The 20,125-nt window shown below is 45.1% G+C and overlaps 1 protein-coding gene across 1 annotated transcript; it reads left to right on the top strand.

Moving 5' to 3' along the window:
• The first annotated feature begins 1,799 nt into the window (after nucleotides 1-1,799).
• Nucleotides 1,800-15,185, top strand: LOC115637294 (transforming acidic coiled-coil-containing protein 1-like). Its single transcript, XM_030538425.1, has 8 exons — nucleotides 1,800-1,913; nucleotides 3,090-3,166; nucleotides 3,714-3,757; nucleotides 4,360-4,520; nucleotides 5,573-5,679; nucleotides 8,643-8,763; nucleotides 9,748-12,913; nucleotides 14,479-15,185. The coding sequence occupies exons 1-7, from the start codon at nucleotides 1,818-1,820 to the stop codon at nucleotides 9,814-9,816; spliced, it is 675 nt and encodes a 224-aa protein (XP_030394285.1). The 5' UTR covers nucleotides 1,800-1,817; the 3' UTR covers nucleotides 9,817-12,913; nucleotides 14,479-15,185.
• The last annotated feature ends 4,940 nt before the right edge of the window (nucleotides 15,186-20,125 follow it).

Raw genomic sequence — 20,125 nt, forward strand, 5'->3', positions numbered from 1 at the left:
TAATAAGAAAGTTCACCCTCACTAACCAAACAAGATTCTGCATCTGGCTCACGACTGAAAAACACTAGAATGTACTGCTCAGAGAAAGGGTGTTTTTCTTTAACAAAACATTGCACAAACTTTGACTAGCTCCTCGGTATAATGCTTCTCTCTTTGTGGCCTGTGGCCAAGCAGATAACTGGGAAGGGAGTGTAGTTGGGATTAGTGGCATACAATTAAGAAAAGGACATTTTAGGAGACTAGGTATCAGGAAAGATTTTCTAACAGTGAGATCGGTCAGGTTGGAGAATCTCCCGAGAGAAAGGATTGGAGATATTTAAAGCTAGATTGATTGCAACAGTGGAGAATAGACCCCCTCAGCAGTGCAGTATATGAGGCCTTTTCTAAATGATTTTAGCATTGTGATTTCCTTGCATTTAAGTAAGAGGAGATGGGTTCTGAGTGGAGAAGTCCCAAGGTAGAGCATATGCGACTTTGCTCATTAGTAAGACTAGCAAGGGAAATCTGTGAAAGGTGCATTGATTTCCAGATCAGGGTATTAGATTGTGAAGTTCTCCCTGGTAGGAAGACTCTTGGTTTTCATGGGGTGTGTCCTGGATGAGGCTGCTTTGAGTAATTGGTCAGGGAATATGCAGCAAGCGTTCCAGAGAACACAGACTGGAAGGACCCTATCCGATGACCTCCTGCTCTAAGGAAGCATGTTAAATACCTGGCTGGCCCAGTTGCTCCAAGAAGAGGTTGCTGCTGCACAGCACATGCTAATGCAGAGGGAAGGGGATGGCAATCTGTCTCCAATCAGGGAAGCAATGATTGGACCCTGTCTGCACAGGAATGTCAGATAGATGGCTGCTCTGCAGAGAGATAATCGACACTGCTCCGTGCATGAAGGCTGTCTGACCCTAGAACCACTTGTGAAGCCCAGCAAAATAACCCAGGCTGAGCAAACATCTATACAACTGCTTCCGGCTGTAGTGAATCCCCCATTAAATGGGAGGTGACTGACACAGGATACGCTGTCCCCTGCAGGCCCTGACATAGGCTGCTGCAATTAACAACACTTAGCAAAGCTCATGTCCCTGGAGCTGTTTTAAATCGGTAGCAGCCCGCGGCATGTAGCAAAGGGAGTGTGATAATATTGTGGGATCTGGCTCTGGCAACATCTTCATTAGAAACTGTCTGATATAGGCCCTGCGAAACAGGCTTTCTGTCATTTCTACGTTTGGTTTAAATCTAACATCCTATTCAGGACTCAAAGTTATTGGATTTCTAAAGGGTGGTAGCCTAGAGACAAAGGCCAGGCTGACCTGGAAGGGACTCACACCCTTGCCCGTCAGGTGCATTAGCAAGAGACTTCCTTGAGGCCTTTTTCCCTTCACTGTGCACACATCCTATGAGCTCCTGCTCCTTCTAGAGCATGCGTCAAACCCCCTCACTCTGCAATGGAAGCGTATGCCCATATGCCAATCTGACAGTTGCATTTTCAAGTGACTTTGGAGGGAATCACTCATCCAGCCTCAAGAGAGGGTGGAATTGGCTCAGTAGACAATGGGACCTGAAGGGGACTGGGCATGACTGGAGTGATAGGGTTTGTATCCAGACCAGACACTCCACTGTTTCCTTCCCACAATGGAGACGGGCCTCTGAATGTTCAGTGTACATATACAGGATGGGTGAAGGAAGGACTTTAGAATGTGGAGACATACCCCAAAGACAGGCAGTTGGGCAGAAAAACTGCAGATTGAATGTGTCATTGAGCAGTAATTCTTGTCACCGCAGGGTGATTGTGGCCTGTATCAAAGGACAAAGCCCCTGGGGCCATGACGACCGGAGCGAGTGGAAGTGAAAGTCCTCTGGAAAGCATTTGCCTCAGTGAATCTGACAAAACAGCCGTGCTCACTTTAATAAGAGAAGAGGTAATGGTGACTCAGCACTGTCGGGGCTGGTGCCTGCTTAGGGCAGCAAAATGTGTTCACCCAGAGCAGGAATCCATCTCTGCCTGGGGCCTCTAGGGTCTACCACACACTAATAATATAACCTCTGCTGCCGCACATCTTAGGTGTATCCAGGATGTGGGAACTAGCCTCCAGAGAGGCAGAGATGCTGCGGGGTGACACTCTCAGCGGAAAAGGTGGGGCAGGCGATGAAGTTTAAGGCTAGAAGGGAACAGTAGATCTAGGCTGACCTCTATTGCACAGGCCATTACAATTTCACCCCATTACTCTGTATTGAGCCAAAATCTTGTGTCTGGCTGAAGCACACCTTCCAGAAAGGCCTCTAGTCTGGATTTTAAATCATCGAGTGCTGGAGAATCTTTTGGTTCCTCTTGGGTACCCTCCTACTGCTTGGCCAGCAATTCTCCTGGCCTGCAGAAGGTGCCTGCAAAGAAGACAGCAGCAGATCCCCCCACTCTCACACTTCCATCGTCTTGTGGTAAAAGCAAGACTCCAAAAGGGGAGAGTTTTATAGCCATGAATGTATCTAAGATTTGTACAGGTCCCTTTCTATAAAACCCCAGGTGAGCACCTGTTGATGTGCAGTGGCAGGCTTTGGGGCAATCATCTCCTTATGCATCAAGTTTGCCACTTAATGTTTATTTTTCAAATGGCATAAGCATATAATTTTCAGCAGAAATGCTTGCAATTAGACGCTCCAAACATTTTGAGCCAGCACTGGAATCTAGATTAAATCTTTGCCCATTGCTAGTAATCTTGGAATATCAGGGTTGGAAGGGACATCAGGAGATCATCTAATCAAACCCCCTGCTCAAAGCAGGCCCAATCCCCAGATTTTGCCCTAGATGCCTAAATGGCCCCTTCAAGGATTGAACTCACAGCCCTGGGTTTAGCAGGTCAATGCTCAAACCACTGACCTCTCCCTCCCCCCTAAAGAGCTGTCTTCAGCTAATATCAAAGCGTTCAGGTTTTGCATTGCTAGTGGTTGGATTTAATGTCTCTGATTATACTCTATGTCTTTCTCAAGTCATAGTCTGAAGCTGAGCTTCAGTTGTAGGGCTCCACCTCCGGAAAACAGCCCTTGTATGCCTGGAGGTGGAGAGTTAGAGTTTGCATTTTGTTTCCTTTATCATGTAGATAATCACTAAGGAGATCGAAGCAAATGAATGGAAGAAAAAATATGAAGAGAGCCGACAAGAAGTCTTGGAAATGAGGTAAAAATCTGAGCTCTGAGGTGTTCACCTCTCCAACATTATCCTTTAGCATTTCCACACAGAGCTACAGATCAAATCGTGCCTGACTCTTGGGGGACATTCCATGCAGCCACTGGTATATGAAGCAAAGCTGTTGATTTTGGGGTGCTGAATTGCTTGGTACTGAAAAGCTGCTCGTGCATCTCTTCTTTTGTGATTCTTGTGGTTTGGTTCGCTCTGGTGGTAATAAAATAACATGGATAGCCATGCTCAGGATGGAACATATTACAAGCCCTGAGCTCATCATGCTCAGACTGTAACAAGTCTATCATGTTCTTTGTGCTAAGAGTAAAATCCTATAGTCTAGATGTTTCAGGGACTATATATAGCTTCAGACTGTGCACACAGGCTGCCTCTGGAACTGGCTGGTATCATTTTTGTTTTCCAAAGCCATAAGAAGTGTGCATGGCAACAACATACTAGCTGCAGTTTGCCAGCAACAGAGCTTCACAAATACAAACGAAACCCCAGACTATGTGTAAATGTCCCCTGTCCCCTTTCGTTCTAGGAAAATCGTGGCTGAATATGAAAAGACCATTGCCCAGATGATAGGTAAGGTCTCTCTAGGTGGCAGCCGTCACTAGCGTTAGGAAGTTGGTGGCCTCGGGATGGCTTGTGGGATGCTGATCACAATAACAACACAGAGAAAAATGGACCCAGTTTCATCTGTTTCCCCTAGTTCAGTGCCCATCTGCTGTTACAACCAGGACTGGCCTCCATAAGGAGCAGCAGAATCCCTTACTCCCACTGCACCATCTGCCCTGACCAGCTTCTCTCCATTCTGACAAATGACCGTTAGGTTTTCTAAGTGGGAAGTTCCATGTGTTCCCATAGCCCTGACGTTCCTCTCTATTAGACACCCCACCCCATCCCGCTACCCCCTTTCCACCGTGACGATGTATCGTCCAGCCAAAGTGGGCTGACAGAAGCTCCCCTGGAAGAGCCATCAGCAACATCTGAAGTTGGCCAGTGAGGACCACTGCAGTGACAGCAGCTATACTTTCATCCTGCTTGCTCCTGGGAGTCCCTCCTGCTTGGAATCCAAGCCAGGGCTGTCACGGGGCAATTTGGAGTGATAACCCTGGGGCGCGGCGCAGCAGTCTCCATTTCAGAAAAGGACAGTTTTGATGTAAATATTTACTTCTAATTCACAGAAGATGAACAGAGGACAAACATGGCCTCCCAGAAGAGTCTGCAGCAGCTCACAATGGAAAAGGAACAGGCCCTGGCAGACCTGAACTCCGTAGAAAGGTCCCTGTCGGATCTGTTTCGGAGATACGAGAACCTGAAGGGCATTCTGGAAGGGTTTAAGAAGGTCCTTTACTCTCTTGAGTGACTTGCTTTCCTCTTCCTTGTTGTACCTCCTGTGCTGCCTGTGTGATGTTCTGTCCAATGGTTTCTGGTTAAGGGGTTATAGAAGCACACAGGCTATTACTGTTTCTTGTCCAATACTGTTTTGGTTGTCCTATGTCCCCAACGCTACTTTGAATCAATGCTCCTCGGTAGAGTTGGGCAAATAACAGATTTCTCAATACACTGGCAAGGCCAAGATTTTGGGACGGTGGGGGAGAGGGAAGGGAGACGCAATTGTTTCAGGTCAAACTGAAAATGAATTTTTTTGACATTTTCAGCAAATCAGAAAGTAAAAAAAATTCATTTCAGGGTGATCAGAATGTTTTGTTTTGCTATGGAGCATTTTTTACAATAAAATTAAAGGACATTTCTAAGCTAAAAGTCATTTCAAATAAAAACATCAGGATGGTTTATTTTTAAAACATTGAAGTTAAATGTTTAGGTTTTTTCAGATTTTTTTTCATTTGAAACAATTTGGCAAAATTGACACAAATTTGCAAATTGTTTTAATGTCACCAAATCTCCATTTTTCACCAAAAACAAGTCAAAAAATTGCCCAGCTCTACTCCTTGCCCTCAGTTGAAGGATGTTTCTGGTGCTTGCGTTTATCTGTCAACATTGGGATGAATAAGCAGGGTACCTTTCTGGGCTGTAAATGTCACAGGAAGCCAGTGATAAGAGCTGCTGGAGCTGATCGCAGCAGGGAGCCTGTTCCTCTTAATAGATTTTACAGTCACATTCTCCCTGTACTCTGTGAACCATAAGACCCCAGAAGTAACAGAGGGATCCAAGCAAAGGGCTGGAGCAAAGGCAAGGTATTATAAAAACATTATCAGAGTGGCGGAAAAAGGCCGTAGCATAAATGAGCAATCTGTCAGAAGAATAAAAAATACTTCAAATTGTGAACCTCAATTTCCATCTGGGTGTCAGTTTTGTAGTTCGTATCAGCACAGTGTGACATGCTCAACTCCATTTCTAAGTAGTCACCATTGTTTTGCAATTTTTATCTTCCAGAATGAAGAAGCTTTGAAAAAGTGTGCTCAGGATTACTTAGCCCGGGTCAAACAGGAAGAGCAGCGGTATCAAGCCCTGAAAATCCATGCAGAAGAAAAACTAGACAAGTAAGAATCCCACATGTGGGCTCTGCAGAATGCAGGCTGAGTCTGGAACTTCGGGAGAAACAAGAATGAACTTTGATTTCAGTCTTTCAACCAGGTTTATAAATAAAATATTAGATTCATACCAGAGTCTTTGAAAGAATCTGTAACGTTGAGAAGGGTCCTGCTCATTGTTTATAGACTCATAGAGTCATAGACTTTAAGGTCAAAAGGGACCATTATGATCATCTAGTCTGACCTCCTGCACAATGCAGGCCACAGAATCTCACCTATCTACTTCAATAACAAACCCCTAACCTATGTCTGAGTTATTGAAGTCCTCAAATTGTGGTTTGAAGACCTCAAGTTGCAGAGAATCCTCCAGCAAGCGACCCGTGCCCCATGCTGCAGAGAAAGGTGAAAAACCCCCAGGACCTCTGCCAATCTGCCCTGGAGGAAAAGTCCTTCCTGACCCCAAATATGGTGATCAGCTAAACCCTGAGCATGTGGGCAAGACTCACCAGCCAGCACCCAGGAAAGAATTCTCTGTAGTAACTCAGATCCCACCCCATCTAACATCCCATCACGGGTCATTGCGCATATTTACCGCTAATAGTCAAAGATCAATTAATTGCTAAAATTAGGCTATCACATTATACCATCCCTCCATAAACTTATCAAGCTTAGTCTTGAAGCCAGATATGTCTTTTGCCCCCACTGCTCCCCTTGGAATGCAGTTCCAGAACTTCACTCCTCTGATGGTTAAAAACCTTCATCTAATTTCAAGTCTAAACTTCCCGATGGTCAGTTTATATCCATTTGTTCTTGCGTCCACATTGGTACTGAGCTTAAATAAATACCAAGGAGGGAGAGGAATTATCCCTCTGATATATTTATAGAGAGCAATCAGATCTCCCCTCAGCCTTCTTTTGGTTAGGCTGAACAAGCCAAGCTCTTTGAATATCCTGTCATTATATCCAAAATCGAGATAAGATCCACTGCGTTTCCTTTGTCTAAAAAATCTGTTACCGTCTTAAAGAAGGAGATCAGGTTGGTTTGGCATGATCTACCTTTTGTAAAACCATGTTGTATTTTGTCCCAATTACCATTGACCTCAATGTCCTTAACTACTTTCTCCTTCAAAAATTTTTCCAAGACCTTGCATACTACAAACATCAAACTAACAGGCCTGTAGTTACCCAGATCACATTTTTCCTTTCTTAAAAATAGGAACTATGTTAGCAATTCTCCAGTCGTACGGTACAACCACTGAGTTTACAGATTCATTAAAAAATCTTGCTAATCGGCTTGCAATTTCATGTGCCAGTTCCTTTAATATTCTTGGATGAAGATTATCTGGGCCCCTCGATTTTAGTCCCATTAAGCTGTTCGAGTTTGGCTTATACCTTGGATGTGGTAATATCTACCTCCATATCCTCATTCCCATTTGCCATCCTACCATTATCTCTAAGCTCTTCTTAGCCTTATTAAAGTCTGAGGCAAAGTATTTGTTTAGACATTGGGCCATGCCTAGATTATCCTGAACCTCCACTCCATCCTCAGTGTTTAGCGGTTCCACTTCTTTTTTCTTTCTTTTTTCTTCTTATTTATATGGCTATAGAACATTTTACTATTGGTTTTAATTCCTTTTGCAAGGTTCAACTCTACATGGCTTTTGGCCTTTCTGACTTTATCCCTGCATGTTCTGACCTCAATAAGGTAGGATGACCAGATGTCCCGATATAATTGAGACGGTCCCAATTTGAGCAGTTTGTCTTGCGTCCCAACCGAACTCTGGTCAGGACGCCTTTTGTCCTGATATTTTGTTTCGTGCAGGGTGGCCTTTTTTTTTTTTTTTTGCTCAGGCAGTGGTGACAAGCAGAGGGAGCGCCTTTTCAATTAGTACGCTCACCTGGCGTGTCCGTATCTTCGGTGGCATTTCAGTGGCAGGTCCTTCACTCACTGACAGTCTTTGGTGGCATTTCGGCAGCAAGTACTTCTTTCTTTGCCAGCAAGATTTATTACCCACCACGGAAATGCCGCTGAAGACCGTCAGCGACTGAAGACCGGCCACCGGAGTGCTGCCGAAGACCCGGACACGGTGAGTGTAACAACTGAAAAGGCGCTCCCTCTGCGGCGGTCCCATATTTTGGAGTTGTCATCTGGTCACCCTACAATAAAGTAGCTTTCCTTGCTGATCACTCCCATCTTCCACTCCTTGTAGGCTTTCTGCTTTTTCTTAATCACCTCTCTGAGAACCTTGCTCATCCAACTTGGTTTACAACTCCTGCCTATGATTTTTTTCCCCTTTCTTGGGATGCAGACTTCTGATAGTTTCTGCAACTTTGACTTGAAGTAATTCCAGGCCTCCTCCACCTTTAGATCCACAAGTTCTTCAGATCAATCCACTTCTCTAATTTCCTTAATTTTGTAAAGTTAGCCCTTTTGAAACAAAAATACTAGTCACAGATTCATTTTTGTTTATCCTTCCATTTAGTTTGAACTGAATTAGCTCATGAAGGTGTGAATTTAAACAGAAGTAGTTAAACCAGTCAAACCCCTGGGTCCACAGTCTGATTTTGGTATAAGGAGCTTATTTTTGTTCATCTTAAACTTGTTGCAGTTGACTTAAGCTATCTCAAGAAAAGCTGCTCTGAAACCGAAAGCAGTGTGTCTACATAGGGGTTTGCCCATCTTAAATAAACCAGTTTAAAAGCCAATTTAAGTTTAAACTATTGCAACATCCCCATGTAGACACAGCCTCAGAATCTATTGCTCATAAACATGGAGGAGAACTGGAGCCAGCACAGCAAGTGCAGTTGTTACTGGTTGCTTTAACAGGTGACTTTATCCTTTGCTCTGCTAGGCATTTAGATAACTGTACCCTGTGGCACTGTGTAATGTTACTCTGTTGGGCTGTGGCCAATGCGATAAATATTCTTGCTCACCCTGTGTGTGTGTCTCTCTCTCTCTAAACCCCAACGTAGAGCCAATGAAGAAATTGCTCAGGTGCGCACAAAAGCAAAAGCTGAGAGTGCAGCTCTCCATGCTGGGCTGCGCAAAGAGCAGATGAAGGTGGAATCGCTGGAGAGAGCCCTCCAACAGAAGGTAAAGGCCCTTTGGCCACTGCCCCCATCTGGATCCTGAAGTGGTGTTTGTTTAGCTATTGATTTCAGTGGAAACAGTTGCTATTAAAGTGTCTCCTACTGATCTTGGGATCATTCCTCAGGTCACAGCCAGCGTGAGAGAGAGGGTCTCAGAAAAGCTAGCTCAAAGCCAGGCAGGGTGAGGAGGGGAGGAATATAAATTCTGTTCTTTAAATCTCTGCCTGTTCTCCACTTAACATCACACTGAAATATTGCTGTGGCTATTGGGAACAGCTGCATTTCAAGCTGCACCGTCCACTTGGGGACATGAAATCCAGACGATAAATGATACTGGGGTGTCTCCATGCGCTATTAAACTCACACGCACATGGAATGTGTGTCCCAGCTGATCCTCGACTTGAGCTGTATCAGGACTGTGCTCCTAGACAGGGACCTGGGCAGTTATATGGAGCTGGAGAGTGATAAGTTGTCATTAGGATCCCCCAGGATCTGCCTAGACAGCAGATCCTGCAGGACTATCTTGGAATGCAGATCTCTGGCATCATTCTAGGGAGATCTCCTGGAGACCAGCGTGGATAGTAAGTCTCTTTTTCGACATCCTTCTCTGCCATTCACTCAGCTGGCACATGCCAGAGTGCCTGCATACTACAAGGATAGCTGCTTTGAAATGCAATGGATGGCATTACAAAGGGATTAGTAGCCATAAAGCTGTTTGCAGAAGCGAATGCCCTGAACTACAGAGCAATCTCATTGGCCCCCACATGCCATGTGATAGAGCCCCAGTCCCTGCAGAGGGTCAGCAGCAGAAGCAAATTGGCTCTGCCCCCCTCCCCCAAGGGGCCATGCCTTCCCTTTTATGATGATAATGATGATGATTTATTTGTATTACCGGTGGGGAAGGGGTCTGGAATTGATCACTCACTGGTTACCTGTGGCCATCGGGGAACTTCAGCTCTTCATCTCCATGTGACCATTTGTCTTTCAGAACCAAGAAATTGAAGAGTTGACCAAGATCTGTGACGAGTTGATTGCAAAGATGGGAAAGACTGACTGAGCCTCACTGCCCTTCGTCCAACACTCTGCACTTGGCTGCTTATTTTGTAACGTTGCGCACCTTGCCTTATTCTCCAGGAATAATCTCCCCTGAGCAGAGAAAGCACATATGCACAGCTGCCTGCCCCACTTGACTGCAGGATCCCATCACCCCAGAGTCAAAGCTGGTGTCCCAAAGGGTTCTAGTCTGCTTGTTTCAGAGGGTTTGCAACCCCAGGTTTTTAGGGCTCAGCTCAGCTTTTCCCTAATCCGGCAGGACATGTGCATTTCCTGTGGTGTCATCAGCAGCCACATGCCCACCCCTACAGAGAGCACCTCAGTCAGGCCTGTGGACATTTTCTGGGGTCCCTTTCTGGCAGCTAGGGAGCTGGTTTCAGTTGTACCCATATGAGAGCTGGGATTTTTATTGGGTACCTTCTGTCGAGCAGCTAACCAGCTGGCATTTTTCTCCTAAAAACAACGGGGAGGTCCCAGCTATGATGCCGAGCCCACACCCAGGTGCCAAGAGCTGACAGTGCAATACTGGCAACTTGAGAAAGGAAGGCACTGTGGGGTCTCGGCAGAAGTGTCTGGGATAGGGAGGTAATGATGTTAAAATCAGGGGTATCTGACAGGAAATCACAAACACACACACGCACACGCGCATGTGGTTTTGATTAACTGGTTAATCCTACACCTGAACTGGTTTGCCTGAAAGTGCTTTGATTCATTTCTGATATGCTAATCCAAGTGTATATTCATGTAACATGTCCTAGCAAGTCCTGATCCCGTGTCCTGCCAACAGCTAGGGAGGGAAGCCCAAGTGTCTCTCTGGATATGTCTACACTGCACTCTGAGGTGTGATTGCAGCTCAGGTAGCCAGACCTGTGCTAGCATGGGTAAAAATAGCAATATAGATGCAGCAGCATGGGCTTCAGCAATGCACGTAGGTACCCAGGGTCCCTGACATGTTTGTACTGCGCATCTACATTGCTGCCTTTAACCAGGCTAGCACAGGTGTGTCAGCCTGAGCTGCAGTCACACCTCAGATTGCAGTGCAGAGGTATCCTTGGTCAGTGCACTTTATTGTCCTTGCACTAGGGCTCTCTGTTCTCTCTCATCAGCCTTGGTGGGTCCTTCCTCACAGCTGCACAGCTGGATCTTCCATCCAGACAGATGTGCTTGCATATTTGGTAACCCACTTTGTACATATCCTGTTGGGATGGTACCACTTCCCCAGTGCTGCCCTCTAGCACCATCATTTCCTGGCATTGATTAGTAGTATTTTAATAGTAATTCAAAATATGCAAAGCAGAGCTCTTTGGTATTGGTTCATAATGCTGCTGTGAGATTAGAGGAGTGACCTCTCCCTTTGGGGACTGCAGAAAGAAGGGAGCAGGCCCTAATTTATGCATATGGTGAATGTCCTAAAATCCTTTTCTCCAAGTCCATACAGAATGCCATTTAAAATGATGCAAAATGCTCTGGACTGTGTCTTGCTCTCAGAAATGCCTTTGCAGTTTTACGAATACTAAAAGGACCAGAAACTAGTACAAGCAAAGTCAGTTGCAAACAGCCATTAAATAAACTCGCAGGTCCAAATGAGCAGGAAACTGAATCATACTAGCTATGAAAGCAAACCACTCAGTGGAACTGTAGTATGCATTTTCCCTTTATTTGGACCAAGCCAGATTCATGCAGAATTGCTGAAGCACCTTTCATACTGCAGTAGAGACCCAGAAGTTCTGCAGGGTGATGTATATTTAAATGTATGTAGCTTGGTTTTGTACCATACTTTGTACCATACAGTTGCATGAGCCAAAGTTAGCAATGACTTTTGCCAGTTTGCGCATTGGCAATGCTTTCCCACCCTGCAGAGTTGCAGCTGGTCTCATCCATATGGAATTCACGAGGGTGCAGTACCCCTAGCCTGACAGCAGTGATGCTCACAAGCTGTATGAACTGTTCTGTCCATGCTAATTTCTCTTGGTCATGGAATTATGCTTTGGAACCATTTGTCTGAGGTTTTGTGCAAAGCAGTCCTGCCTTTCAGACAGAGAATGTAACTCCAGAACAAAACATGGGCTGTGCTAGGCAACAGCTGGGGTGGTAGTGGATCCTATTTTAAAGTCCTGAGTGGATAGTGGTGAAGTATCAAACCAGGGAAGGATTTGCTGTTTTGGAACTGAGCCCTAGCTAGTGGCTGATGTAAAAGTTTAGCAAGTCTTTTGGCTGCTATCGTTTCATACCAAAATCAAACTCTTCTATTTTCTGGTTCCTGACATGGACCATGCAGAGCACACATCTGTTTCTGTTGGAGATATAGTTCTAGAAATATACTTTATGAAATGTATTCTGTAGGGAGATGATGATTATACATTGAACAAGACCAAGATGGTGCCACCCTGCCCCTAGCGCATGACTAGCTAATGGGACTAGTTTAGCATGCCTCCTTTGAAAGTAGTATCCTGCTGTGCACTGGAGAAGGTCCCTCCAAAATTAGCCCGGGGTCGTTCCCTTGGTGGGATATGGACCCCCAGCATTTTTGTGACTATTGTGATGGCAGGAAAGGAACCCCCCATTCCTGTGCTGTTCCCCCGGGTGCAGTAGTTACACAGCCCTCAAGCATGTTGGTAGGAAAGCTTGTATCAGAATCTACAGAGGGAGACGGGCCACCCCCCTCCAGGCAGTCAGTGAGCCAACCACACACAAAGGAGAGCATGCGGCCACGAGGCTGCTCTTCCTGTCAACCTCAGTGATCCGGTTACACCAGAGGTAGCCAAATCCGGATGGCCAGATGCTTTAGAACGAATGCCAGAATATTTTAATTTATTTATTATCGTCATTATTGTTATTTTTTAACTTATTTTCTCTGAAGTCTAGACCTTCACTGTACCTTAACCAAGAAATTTTGGACCTTGACAAAAAATAATTGCTTGCCCCTGGGTTATACCATAGTTTGAGTATGGCCAGACTGAAGTGGGACCATTCTCTTTCGCTCACTTGTTTGCAGAACGTACCTAAATCGTGTTGTGATTCTTGAATAATAATGACTCTTTCTTGACAGGCGTTAGCTAGATGTTACTGCAAGTGGACAATGGCAAATAGATGAATCAAAGGTGAGCCCCCAAAGGAAAGAAGCCAAACACTGAGATACAGCTCTGAACCTCTGGGGTCTGCAGATTTGGGCTAGAAACCTTGTTGAAAGCAACCGTTCTGTGGGAGGAGCTTGTCATCTCCACTTCCAGCCCCAGCAGGGATGGGTAGAAAGTAGAGGAAAAAAAGATGTGTGAGGGAGGAGAGTTATCAAGTTTTTTTCAGATCTCAGACGAAGTTATTTGTTGTTTTGGGTTAGTTTTGAGTTGGGAGCAAATTTCAGGTTGTTTCTGATTTAATCAGGATCCATTTAACTCTCTCCTAGTAAATATGGGCAAAATTCCAGCACAAGGTCCATGCACCACTCATGTTGCACGTGATTTTGATAAGACTTGAGTGGTACCTAGTCTTGGCACTAGTCCTCTGCACAGGTGTGAATTTCACCCAATGTGCTCAAAATGTTGAGTTTAAATAAAGCCATTCATAAATTGTAAAAGAGTAGCCAGGATCCTGGGCTGACTTGCTCTCTGCCAACAGTGTCCATGTTGTAGCAGAGTTTAGGTAGTAACCAAATGGCACTGAAAACCTGCCTGGCAGCTCCAGAACCAAATCTGAGTTTTTGTAAAACATTATTGTACTACCCGATGAGAAAAGCCTCTGAATAAACACGAGTTTGCCACAGAACTGAGAAGAGATTTCTTAATAAAGCATGTTTAATAAAAACCCCTTTTATGTGTGAGTCACATCACAGGTTCTCCTCATCCCGAAAAAAATCCACATTAAAAAAGTGTAAAATATGTCCATTAAGTCCATTCTTTCTTTGTTATGAATAGTTGTTTGATGTAATCTCTGCCCTCAGATACACTGCCCCATATTATGCCACTCATGTTCACTCCCACCTGTGTTAAGAGAAGCGAAATTAGATTTCTGAGCAAACGTAGTTGCATTTGCTATCTCACTGGGGCCATAAGGGACTAAACCAAAAGCATTAAAGGTTTGCTTATTAAGGGCTAAAATCTGGAGATCCAGCGCGTTAGGGCACCGGGAGACTGATTCTTCAAATCTTAGCATGTTTTGAGGTAGCTGTCTCTCTTTGAGGGGTTTTTTTGGTTGCTCTGAGATGATGCGTCCTTGCAGAGAGGTTTTGATAAACTCCAGAGAACACAGCTCCATAAAATACAGTCATGAGTCTCAGCATCTATACAGAACTATAGCTTGCAAATTGCAAAGTCAATCTTTAACAAACCTCCTTCTCCTCCAAAGGTAAGAGAGCTGAAATGCAAGACAGTTCTACAGAGAGCTCCTTTCTCCCCCTCAGGAGTAATCCGATTTGAGAGCATTTTCCCATTAGTGTCTGTTCCCCAGAGTCCAGTGATTGCACTTTCTCTGTCTATATCATCTGAGTGTTGTTCCATTTCTGTGCCTCTCAGCATGCCATTAGAATTTGGGCAAATGAGATTCCTAAGGAATGATTTATTAACTATAATATGGTTATAGTTACATATATAATGGTTATAGTTATATATAATGGAAGATGTATGGAACTTTAAATGAGTGAGTCTGTTTTATCTTGTATGCTGCTTTATAGTGTACAGACCCAGAGGCAAAGCTTTGGTATACACTGGCTCATCATCGGTAGACCTTTCTATTCAGGTCTGTAAAGATGCCACTTCGTTGTTTGCCATTCAGGAGCATTTGCAGGAAGATCTGAAAGTTGGTGCTGTTCTCTGTACAGGGAGATAATGGCAATACTCAAGCTTTGCTGAGTAATTTTTACAAGTATCTTGTGAACACAAGACTCCTTCCCTAATGAACAAGCCAAGATGTATCGCTAATACTTGGAAACTTGCAAATGGCCACGAACCAAGTTCAAAGCATGATCTCTCTCTTTTTTCCTGTAGAATTGCACCACCCCTTTTAACTTTCAAAGTTGCCTGCCTGTAAAATTATTAATGTTGCCGTCTACAAGTGTACATTTGCAGTAGATCTCTTGTCTGCAGTAAAGTGCCAATTAATGACCATCCTGACTGCAAATCTGTTTCCACTGCATCTCTCGTGCAGTCTCTTCCCTCCCAGAGGCAGGAAGAAGAACTCTTTGCATTGACTACTATCAGGATTGCTTTGTATAGTGTATGTAACTGCCATCTGCATAAATTTTATATGTACAATAATTTCCCTTTTATATGTCAGGTAAATATTTGTAAGAGTTATACTCACACAAATGAGATTATAATAATGATTACTAATATATTTTTTCCATGTTTCATTGCCTGAATAAAAACTGTATTTACCATTCTTGGATGCTTTTCCTGTATTAGTTTATTGTATGTATATTGAGGACCTGATTCTGACCTCATTTACACAGGGTTAGGTGTCTCTCCATTGATTTCAATGCAGTTACTCCTGATTTACACCATTGCAAGTGTGATCAGAATCAAATCCTGAGACTGGCTTTTATGGACTCTAAAATGCACCCAAAATTAATTTCAAAAATGATTAATTTCCAGTGCCTTCAGGTCACATGCTTTATAGTTTCATACTAATTTGAGGGAATGTTCCCTGTATTTTGTGGGTTTGCATGGTGACAGATTTTGGGAGGGCTGGCTGCAGAAGGGTGAATAAAGGGTTGTGGTCATAGATCAGGAGACAGGATTCAGTTCTAATCCCAGCTCTGACACCAATTCTCTTGATGGCCTCAGGTAAATCACGTAACCTCTCCTCTTTAGCTTCTCCATCTGTAAAAAGGCAGATATTTCCCAGCCTGACCGTGGGGTCGTGAAGGGCAAGGAAGCATCACACAGTGTAAATGCTCAGTGTTAATATTCATCACTGATAATCCTCAGGCTGGGAGAGTTTCAAAGTAAATGGAGGTGGAGGATTTGGGAATGGAAGAAGTCTGTCCAGGCTGAGCTCCTTCAAATGGGAGGAGGCAGGTTCCTTTTTTAGCACTGTCGATCAGCATTATCGGCATTTTAAAAATCCACTGCAACATCAGTGTTTTCCAGCAGCTGAGAAGCATTCTATATGCAAAAACGAGTGGGACACTGTACTTCAATGCTGTATTTCCAGCAGCTCGGTTCACTTTGCCAGGACACAGCTCTCTAAGGGAAGAAGGACGTTTCAGTACTGTGTGCAATTGCCGAACTACCCAATGCCCTGCCATTCTGAGTCATGTACCCCCGTTTCCCCCATCTGAGAAATAACTGGATCCTTTGCACTAAAGTTTCCCAGATTGGAAACAAGCCTGTGTAGTCTGCTGGAGCTGGGTAGTAAATCTCACATGTGCAACCAGAGCAATGGGGAGGTACATGTTAAATGGATTTAAATAAATGATCATTGATACTTTTCCTCTCTGTGTGAGGATCTCAGAATGCTTTGGCAAGGGTAGAGCAGTGTCACTGTTCCCCCTTTTCTTTGAACATGTGGGAAAATTGAGACAGAGACATTATTTGAGCTTGGCCAAGGTCACAGTGGTACACGATTAGCTTGTGAGTATTATGTCTCAGAATTGCCTGCATGAACCACTAGACAATTCTGCCTCTCTCTGAGTGTTATTCCAACCCTTGATCCAGGGGTAATCCTGATAACGGCAGGGAACCTCACTTTCAGTTCCTACCTGTGGGATTGTTTTTCATTGTGATTATAAGAAGTGATTTGGAGATATACCTCGCTCATCTGAATGAGCCTGTTTTCACTCAATACCTCTGACTCAGAGGAGAAGTATCTGAACTGTGCTTTCTAGAGATTAGAGGTAACAGGGATGGGTACTCATCCAAGCCAGGCATACCATTATCATTTATCTTTTGTATAGTGCTACCTGTACTAGACATTCTACTGACAGGCACAAAGACAAAGTTTCTGCCCTAAGGAGCTTACGTCTAAATTGATGGAAGAATATTGTGGTCAGGTGCTTTGCTAAAACCGAGGTCCCTCCAGAGCCACCCGTGGTACATTAAGTCACTGACTGTTCCTGATTTATTCTTTCACAGGATAAAAAATCCTTGAAAACTAAGTTATGCCTTGAGATATCCAGAGTACAGCCTATAGTCAACCCTTCCCTGTATGCAGGTCTGGCAGTGCCCTTAGATGCTGCCTGTTGTCCTATGTGGCTAAGAAGGTATTAACCACAGATAGTGCACTAAGTATGTTATCCTTGGACAGCTGAGCCCATCACTCTGGTAGATTACTTGGAAGACCTTACTACACACCAGAAATTGTCCTGAACATTCCAGAGACTCCAGGAAACGTCTGCTATGAAGACCCTCCTGGCACTGGTCATCTTCATGTCCCTGGCAGCAGAAAGTAAGTGCCATGTAGTGGAAATTGATGGTAGAAGAAACAGCTCTTGGCATAACTTTGCACTGCTTGTTAGCTGCCAGCTTATCTGTCTGATGCCCTGTTTCATCTCTATAGAGCGTAATACTTCACCTATTGGACAGTGCATTCCTTCCCCAGCAGAGAATTCACTTTCCTTCAGAGGAAAGTGCCTTCTCTTTTGGAGAGAGCGCAAAGGGAAATAACCTCCCTTCACACTTTCCTCTTCAGGATGTTTGAAAAGCAGGCGTAAAATCCACTTTGCACCATATGGAAACTCCAGAACTAGCTTCTCCCAAGAGAAATGGCTGGTTCCTTGTGTTTTGGAGATCTGGATCATCCAAGTTGTTCCCTGATTAGGGAGATGTTTTCATTGCTAGGATGTTGGTTGCAAGTTTAAAACTTCGCTCTCTGGTATCATTTCTTGGAAAAGCTACTTTGAAGCAGGGAGGCAGAGCAGCTGTTTTGCAGCTGAAAGTGCTATGCCATGGTGTAGAGTGTGTTGTTATATAGACTTACGGGTCCTACAGTCTAGTGCAGCGTTATTACTTGCTTCTTGGCAAAATCAAAGGCAGCCAGGCTAGAAGGGTATGACGAGCTATTAGACAACCTCTTTGAAGAGACGCTGGCGTTTTTTATTCGTTCACTAGAGGCTGTTCTGCACCATTTCCAGGAATGTTTTCTCCTCCCAGCAGGAAAGGCCCCTGTCGAGAATTCTCTCTTCCTGCCAGCTCCCTTCCCATTCAGGCAGTGACGGCGGGGAGTCTGATCTGCCTCCTTCTCCAATGGAGGATTGGAAGCCTCACTCTGCTTCCCCAGACTGGGCTAGCAGTCATCTCGGTGGGCTAGGAGAACCTCTACGTTGAGGTCCTGGGGAGATACAATTAGATACTCAGAAACCAAGGAGCTGTTTGGTTTGCGAGCAAGTGACACCTTAAAACAATGAGGCAAGAGCCTCTGTAAACGTAACCAGATGCACACCACAGTGTTCAGATGGGATGGCTGGAATTACAGCTAGACACTTGTTACTGCCGTGCCGGTCGTTGGTGTTGTGCCCTAAGTTGTAGAGATGTTGTGATTTGCAATGGCTGATATTTGAAAATGTTCTCCTCTCTCATAGACAAGGGACAGTCAGATCTCTGCGCAGTATGTGGGACCAGCATAGAATGATGCCTATCCTGGTGGGGCGGGAAGGTCATATCCATCTGTTCATATACTGGGAGGGCAGGGGTGAGGAGGCAGGATACAGACAGGTGCACATGCCGGGGGAGGGGAGGGCAGTGCAAATATGGGGGCCAGGATACAGCCAGGAGCACTGGCCAGGGGCATATCCAGGTCTCTAAAGCCAAATCCTGAAGTCCATACTCAATATTGACCCAATCTTTACACAAGCCACATTCCCACTGACTACAGAATTTCTCCCTGACACAGGGGTGCACACGCTGCCATTTCACAGGAGGGTGGCACCACCAATCCTCCAAGTGGTTCCAAGCAGAATAGTTGGGTTTTCAGGACTCACCTGCACTGCGCTGGCACTACAGAGAACGAATCAGGGCTCTATAAATTGGACTATACTGTTTCTTGGAAAGAATGATTAGCGTTTATTGTCATTTGGCCCCATTATGGTCCCATTTCCCTTGTGAAATCCAGTCCCTCGCTTCCTGTGAGGTGAACCTCGTAACACAGCAGCAGCAGCAGCAACAACGGAATAGGCAGCCAAGATTATTCAAACCCAGCTGCTCTCCCAGTGGTATCCTGAGCTCTTTTTCTGGCCACGAGAGGGCTCTGTTCAGCTGAGAACATGGGTGCTGGCATGAGGTACAGCTGACCACATAAATGATATCTCGGTAGGGATGGTTCAATATCAAACACTCGTAGATACCAAGGTTTAGACTCAGATGGGATTCTCTAGTTTTTGTTGAGGGTTTTGGTCTGCAGGTGTTGTAAACCAGTGTTGTGCTTTAAAGTCTCTTGTCCTCAAGTGACACAAACATGTTAGCACCTTCTCAGTGGGTCTATGTGAGCAGATGATGCTTCACAATCATTTTAACCCTGTGTTTAATCCCTTCCTGTACAGCACACTGGGATGCAGCTTACAGGTGAGGTGCTACATGCGACAGAGCTTCATTCATTCAAATGCACAACATATCCAGTGTGCATGCCGTATGTCATAATGCAAGCATGTCCGTGTTTGGGCCAATCCTGAGGTTATGGATTTAAGCTCCAAGAACGCTGCTGTGTGCACAGCAGGCAGGTGCTGAGAATACTCTGGAGGTGGAGGTTAGCGCTCCTGTGGGGGTGTGAGGTCAGAGAAGCTGCAACCGAAGCACCACTGATTGCTGGGTGAAGCACTGAGGGACTTTGTTCCTATTCTCCAAAGCAGAGAGCCTAAATCCATGGCATGTCCTACTCTAGCACAAGGCTTTCTTCTTTGGAAGGCACCATGCAAAAGCCTGAGAGTGATGCACAGGAGGATTGCCTCAAGAGCTCATAGAGATGTGTTAGAGTAATGGACAGGTCTCCCCAGTGTCGGAGTCCATGTTGACATGCTTATATACTAACAGGCTGGATTTACCCATATCTTCAGGCTCCTGAGTAGTTTGTGTGGCATTTGGGCCTTTCCCATAGCATGCCACTTGTGCTCAGGACCGCCTAGAGGCGGGGGACAAGTGAGGCAATTTGCCCGGGCCTGAGGGGCCCCCACGAGACTTTTTCAGGGCCCCTGGAACGGGGTCCTTCACTCGCTCTGAGGGCCCCAGAAAACTCCTGTGGGGCCCGAGCCGCCAGAGCTTCTTCCGCTTTGGGTCTTCGGCGGCAGTTTAGTGGCCAGGGGTCCTTCCACTTTGAGACCCGCCGCCGAAGTGCCCCAAAGATCCGTGGCAGGGGGTCCTTCCACCCTGGGACCTGCCGCCGAAGTGCCA

The sequence above is a fragment of the Gopherus evgoodei genome, chromosome 19 (assembly GCF_007399415.2).
Source record: "Gopherus evgoodei ecotype Sinaloan lineage chromosome 19, rGopEvg1_v1.p, whole genome shotgun sequence".
NCBI classification, from domain to species: domain Eukaryota; kingdom Metazoa; phylum Chordata; order Testudines; family Testudinidae; genus Gopherus; species Gopherus evgoodei.